At 48.5% G+C, this 6,447-nt stretch overlaps 1 protein-coding gene across 1 annotated transcript; it reads left to right on the top strand.

Annotated features, from left to right (window-relative positions):
• Positions 1-4,370: 4,370 nt before the first annotated feature.
• CSUI_007265 (uncharacterized protein) lies at positions 4,371-6,445 on the top strand (the record flags this gene model as incomplete). The annotated part of the gene is made up of 1 exon (XM_068067413.1): positions 4,371-6,445. A coding segment is annotated over exon 1 (414 nt), but the record flags the coding sequence as incomplete, so codon positions are not given.
• Between the last annotated feature and the right edge of the window lie 2 nt (positions 6,446-6,447).

Below are 6,447 nucleotides of genomic sequence, written 5' to 3'. Positions count from 1 at the left end.
ATGGCATCACTACGGGACCTCTTACCAACTCAGCTGTGCAACCATCGTAGCTAAAGAATTCTTTAGACCCTCTTGTCTTGCCATCAGTGCTTTCTCTCATTGAAGTGAGGCTCGAGAAGGTCAGAACAGTTGTGCGCGGTTGAGCTGGCGCCATGTCAGTTGTGAGGTCATAAGGGTCCTTACAGAAATGGTTCAGATAAGGATCTTCGCGCAGGCGGAACTCCCCTCTCCTTCCGAGATCTGGAGGCGGGTTGACCTGTAAGGAAGGTTTCAGCAGTTTCGGAAGGATTTATAGTCTTTCCCTTACCATAAGGATCACTTCCCTGAATTTGCGCTGTGCGAATACGTTCCCGTCTTCTCTGTTCTTTCTTTGCTTCCCCTCTCAACTAGAGACAGTTAGTTAGGAGTCGAACCAACTCACCAGGAAAATGAGTTTCTCGGGTACAGTTACAGCGATTTCTTCTTGGACTGGACGCAGAACCACCCAAACGCAACTGCCCCGCAACTGCCGTAGAAGTCGATTCGGAAGAAATTAGAAAGGTTTGGAAGAACCAAGTAAAGCTAGGGACACCATGAGACGAGAGGTAGACTGGAGATGACAAGCGGAGAGCCGAGACTCCTTTCCATGAAAGAAAGTTCTACATGCTGTGAAACTCTGAGCGAGTTCTTTTTCAGATGTTACGCAGAGCCAAAAAGAAAGAACGTAGCCGGAGCTGCTGGCGAAGCCGTGTATCTGTTTTGTTCTGTACTTTCTATTCTTGGTTCTTTGGCGCCCCGACAAGAAAGACACACACGGTCAAGCTGGAGTCGAGCTGCGGATTCCCACCCACTCCTGACCGCGCATCTCTGCGAGAGAACCGTGGTCTTAGAATCGGACTGCTCTTTTGGCTCACCTCTTTTCGCATATTCTTCATACTTGTTTTCGTCATGGTGCGTCATGTGCAAGTGATCTGCGCAGCTGACGCTGTAGGCATCCACCGAGCATCATGCATCACGCAGTTTAGTGTCGACAAGAGAATGCTTGCAGTTGAAGATTGTAAGGGTATAGGAATGATTTCGCTTCTCTTTAGTATTGAAGACACTGACTTAGTGAGAGCCGCGCAAATTCGTATTTGTCTTCCTGTTGGGAGCTCCTTTCATGCGATTATCTTGCTATCTCCCAACGTTGTTGCGGGAATCAACTAGCCTTTCGTCCGTCACAAGCTTTTCGCAGTGAAGCTTCCCACATTTGAGATTGCCCCAAAGGCGAACAATGTTTAGCGGCTTCCCATCCTATGAGGGGGGGGGCCACCTTGCGAAGGTTTCAAAAACTAAGGCAATAATCTAGAAGGAAAGCTCTGGTCGAAGAGCCCTGTCAGTTTGTGTCAGGCGCAGGGACTGGTTTGGTCGGGTTGAGACATTTCAGTGGCCCTGACTTCATTCACCGCGACAAAAGGACGGACTCGAGCTACACGGAGTAAGCAGCTAGTTTGTTTTGCTTTGAGACTGACAAAAGAAAAGGTGAAGTTTCCTTATAGAGCGGACACATACCAGTGTTCTATCTCTATTGTCAGCCGACTATATCGCGAAGGTGGTGCGGACATCATCCTGGCAAGACTCCTGGGTGGGAAATGACAGAGGTCTAGCCAGTGAACCAAGTGAGACTTTTGGAACCAGAAAGCAGGAACATGGGGGAGCCAGTCCTGGCAAGCCGCCCATTTCTTCTGAGGAAGTCAAGGCGCGAAGGCTGTGTCTTGACAGACAAGCGGGAGGCTCGTTAGACAGGGGACCGCGGACCTGGCTACACTTCCAAAAGAAATGCCCCAAGCAGACAAGTCTTCTTCGCCACTACAGAGGGTGCTGGCGTTTCGGACGGAGGGGAAGGAGAAAAGATGAGAAGAGGATCGGGTTGGGCAGGTGAACAGAGATAACTAGGGCAATGGACCCAGACAAGGTTCCCAGCAGTTGTACTAATCCCCTTTGTCAATTCCGAGGAAGAGAGGGAGGATCCCGAACTTCTGTCCGCGCGTGTAAATGTCAAGATGATGGATAGCCTGAAGTCCCGCATGATGAGCGGAGCACCGCAGTTGACTGCGCGCTGTTTTTCATTGATATAGACGCCCAGAAGTTAGCGAAGAAGTGCGGATCTGGAGAGATCTGATTCGAGGTCTTCTTTTTTGGTAGAAGCGAAGCCCGAGGAGACGAGACCGGGAAGCACGCGACAATGACATCTTCGAGGTATTGACTTGTCACGACCACACTTGACGCAGAAGGCAAAGTTTCCACGAGTATAACAAACCGTCGGGATTAGTTGCACATACTCGCTCTAAGGAGCTTTTTTTCCACAGACCATCTCATCTTTGGCCCGTCGGCCTAACCAAGAGGAAAACGACAGACGATTCGAAACTATAGCTCTGAGCGCATCTTCACAGTGCGAGCCAGGGGTGAAGTTAATCAGAGGAAACAAGAAGAGGGAAAGAGCGGCTTGCCCTTTTCTTTTTGCTTGTACGCCTCGCCTTGAGTCCTGCGGGTAGAGATCTTCTTAGTCAAGAGTGAGAAATCAGTTCAAAAGAGCTAAATACTCCTACCATTACAGTTATCACTCGTAGCACATGGTCTTGTCTGCCCAAGATGGGGGTTTATGAAGGAAAAAAGATCGAAGCCGTCACCGATCTCACCCCGTCAATCTTTCTTGTTCCGTAACTCGGCTGATGCCATTCCACCTAGAGCAGGTGTTGAAGATTCCTCTCTTGTTGTTACGGAGAGAATACCGAGAAAACTCAACCGATCCTCCTGCTTCGCCCGTCGGCTACTGTCTTTTCTGTATAATGCGATACGATTCTTAAAACGCGTGCTTGCCCCACGAAGTCTTTTCCGTTCTTCGGTGCCTCCAACCACGAGGTAAAAACACTCTCGGCAAGCAAGCAGGTAACAAATGAAGGACGACAGAAGTGCTGTAAGCAACTCTGTTCTCCCGGCGGGCAGTTCTGAACAATGAAAAGTCTTTCTGTTCCCTTCCGCCTCTGAAAACGTGCTTCCGCTCCTGCTGGGGAGACCCATATTCTTCTCTTAAAAAAGACAAGGAAGGCTCACTTGTGTTGCTTCACAACTGGCTCTTTTCCTTGTGTTCCTCGACGAATGACCCGCAAGCTGAAATGTTGTAGAAATGTGAACAGTTGTGGTTTCTTTGCAACAACAGGACGGCTCAGTAGTCGGGAGCCGGGAGCAGAAAAACGGCATTTCTACACTTGTCGCCTCGTGTTTCTGTTTCATGTAGCGGCTTATAGGAATAACTTCTCTGCCTGAAAGTAGGTCTTAGAAGGCCGTCTGTGGACGATTAAAATCAGGGCTAGAAGTCGAGGTTATTTTGCTTGGACTTTTACAGGAGGGCGCGTGAGTGGCTGACAATAGACGGACACATGTTTAAGCTTACTTCCGCCGACAGACGATCTGGAAAGGGGCTATCTGCTCTTGAAGTTTCTCTTTTTTATTCTCTCAGTATCACCAACAGCAGAAGTCGACGACACAGGGTCGAACGGTGATACTTTGCTGGGGATTGACAAACCTCACAACAGGATGGAAGTATCGCCTCTTCTCCAAAATCCTATACGGTGTGTGCAACGGATGAAACGAAGAGAAGTTTTTGATGGTAAAGCAGGATACTTTTGCGTCGTCAGACAAGAAGAAACTGCTCTTCGCATCTTCCCCGTCGATTGTCTTCCCTACACCCACACAAAGTTAAGTCCCCTTCCAAACACTGCTGCTGATTCTTCTTTTCATCGGTCAGACCGGAGCAGAAAGGACAACCATCAGCTTACCTGATTCGTCGATCCATGTTCTTTTCAAGGTGTTACATACCAACCTCTCTTGCCTCTCAAGTCACATAGTCACCATGACGTCAAGCCAATCATCTCCTGGCCTAAGCTCGCGGTGTTCTGTGTGGAGGAATTTCGAAAACAAGAGGCCCCATTGTTTTCAGCGGGGCTAAAAAAAAGGCTTCTTTCCCTCACTAGCATTGTCTAGAACTGCATTTTCCAAAATAACAAGCAAACGATCAGTTTCTTAAATCTGTGTGCGGCGCTACTTCGTCAACCACGGCTCGCTATTCGCAGTCACACTGGCGCGCAACATCAAGATCTACGCCTTCTTCCCCTCCTTCTGTTTCCTTCTCTCTCTATCCGATCCCTATTTCTCTACATCTAGAAAAAGCAAAAAGTTGACCGTAGATTTTCTTAAAAAACAACAGAAAGTCATCACCCAAATAGTCACCGTCCTTCGTTTTCACGCTACCCGCCCGCGAGGACGTGGCCGGCCGTTCGTGGATTGCGGCGACGAAGTCAAGAGCGTCTTTTCTCACCGTCGAGGAAAGTCACTTCTCGCTTTCTGTCCAGGGAACCAACAAAATACAAATGAAGTGCTTTTCCTTTCTATGAACGTATCCTCTTGAATATGTACGGCGGTGGTGGGTGCCTTGCTGTTTCTGAATTTGCTTACGCCGTGTGGTATCCTCGACAAGCCCTTCTGTTCTTTCCACGGTCTTCAACCTACACAGCCACAGCAGCGCAGCTAGATGGAGGAGGAGAGTCGGGTGAAGGGAATGGTGACCGGACGAGGACCTCACTGACAGTTATCGATCAATCACCCGACCATCCAGGAAGAAGAGGTGGATGGATGGATGCGTGGAGGCTGCTAGGAAGGAGATGAGTGTAGAAGGAGTCAGTTGCAAGCGAGCGAGCGAGGAGTTATCGAGTGAGTGAAGTGAGCGGTTTAGCAGAAGGGGCAAGAGACCGACGACAGTCGTGGAAGTAGTAGTAGTAGTAGTGTACCAGCAGCCCAGCAGCGTAAGCAGACACTCGCTGACTCGGTGAGGTCTCTCCCGTCATTTTCTCGTTCTACTTCCACCACCCGTCATCTTCAGCAAGCTCCTCCTTTCTATTTGAGCGAGCTTGTTGTGCGTTCTTTTCGAAGAAAGGGATTTCTTTCCTATTTCGGTTCTTTCTTTTCATGGGACGCAAGAAAAGTGTTGGACGCGACTCAGGCTCCTCTTCAAACATGACAAATTCCTGCCTTCGCCATCATCGTCTTCCTTTCTGTGAGATAGATAACCACAACATCACAACGACTGCGCTGTACGTATCTATCCATCATCCATTTCTTTTCTTGTTTTTCTCTACACCTTCTTTTTTCTCCTGTCTAGGAAAATCTTCCTTATGTGTCTGAAGTCTCTTCTTTCTTCTCTGTTTTGTCTTTACGGGAATTTCTTGAAAGAAAGACCCTTTCTGGCTTCGTAAAGAATTGTCACTTGACAGAGAGAGAGGATGCAAGAGTGAGCTCTCTCCGGTGAGATGCTAAGTAGATGTGTACATTCCAACACTCCACATCTTCATCGTTTCTCGCTTCTCCCGGATTTCTCCATCCTGTCATTTCCTATTCTTTCTTTTCTTTCTTCCTTCCTTTTCCGTCTGCTACTTTTCGCTTTCGTTCTGCGGGGAGTCTAAACACACAAGACAGCCACGCTGTCTGTTGTTGTTCTCATCAGAGACAACGGCGGAACGGGATTTCTTGCTTTCCAAATTCTTCTTCTTTTCTTCTCTATTCTATTGAGTCCTTCCTTCCATCATGGCCGCTGGTGAGGTTTCTCTTTTGTTGCAGAGGAATTCCATGCAGAAACGATCTCTCTTTCCTTGGTCCGGGTGACTTTCCTCGGAGAGGGAAGGTCGTTTCCTTCGCTCTTTGCTCGACCTTCTAATCTAATTCTCCACCTAAAGGAAGTTTTCTCCATGTTTTCTCGTCTTAGAAAAAGCGACTCCCGGGTACACAAGAAGAGAACACTCAACTTCCGCCTCTTCGGAAGCGAAACACCCCTAGAGTCGGTTGCCTTTCTTCACTCTTGGGGTGTATGTACAGCCGACAGGATGGTCATGATGATGAAGCAAACTCTTCGATGACTCGAGTTCTTTATGAATGATTGAACATCCTTTTCTAAAGGCGTGTTTTTTTCTTCCCTTATTCTTTTCTTCATTTCTCCTGTCCTTATCGGAGGCTCCAATCCATGATGTATGTACACCCTCACCACGGCTTAGGCTCATCTGGAGGCGGGCATTCCTTTCCATATCATCCTCGTCTTGAAGGTTATACTCCTCTTCTTGTAGGCCCCCCGACTACCTCTACATCTCTCCCTCATCGGAATTCTTCTGTCTCTCGTGGCGTCTCTCCTCTCACGTCTCCATCCAATTTTAAGAGTCAGCAACAGCGTGTTACACCTCTTGCTTCTCCTTCTGCTTCTTCTAGTATCCCCGCACCCGCCCCTGGATCGCCTGTATCTCTTCAAGGAGGAGACGTAAGTCGCGCTCCAACAACGAGTGTTCCTTCGGGCCCAGTGACGAAATCTAACACGACTACGACTACAAGTCTTCCCCAGCAAGGCTCACAAAGCGGACGGACCTCTTCGTCTTCCTCTTCTTCATC

This window comes from Cystoisospora suis, assembly GCF_002600585.1.
Source record: "Cystoisospora suis strain Wien I chromosome Unknown contig_3797, whole genome shotgun sequence".
Classification (NCBI taxonomy): domain Eukaryota; phylum Apicomplexa; class Conoidasida; order Eucoccidiorida; family Sarcocystidae; genus Cystoisospora; species Cystoisospora suis.
This window is presented reverse-complemented; position numbering and strand designations above follow the sequence as displayed.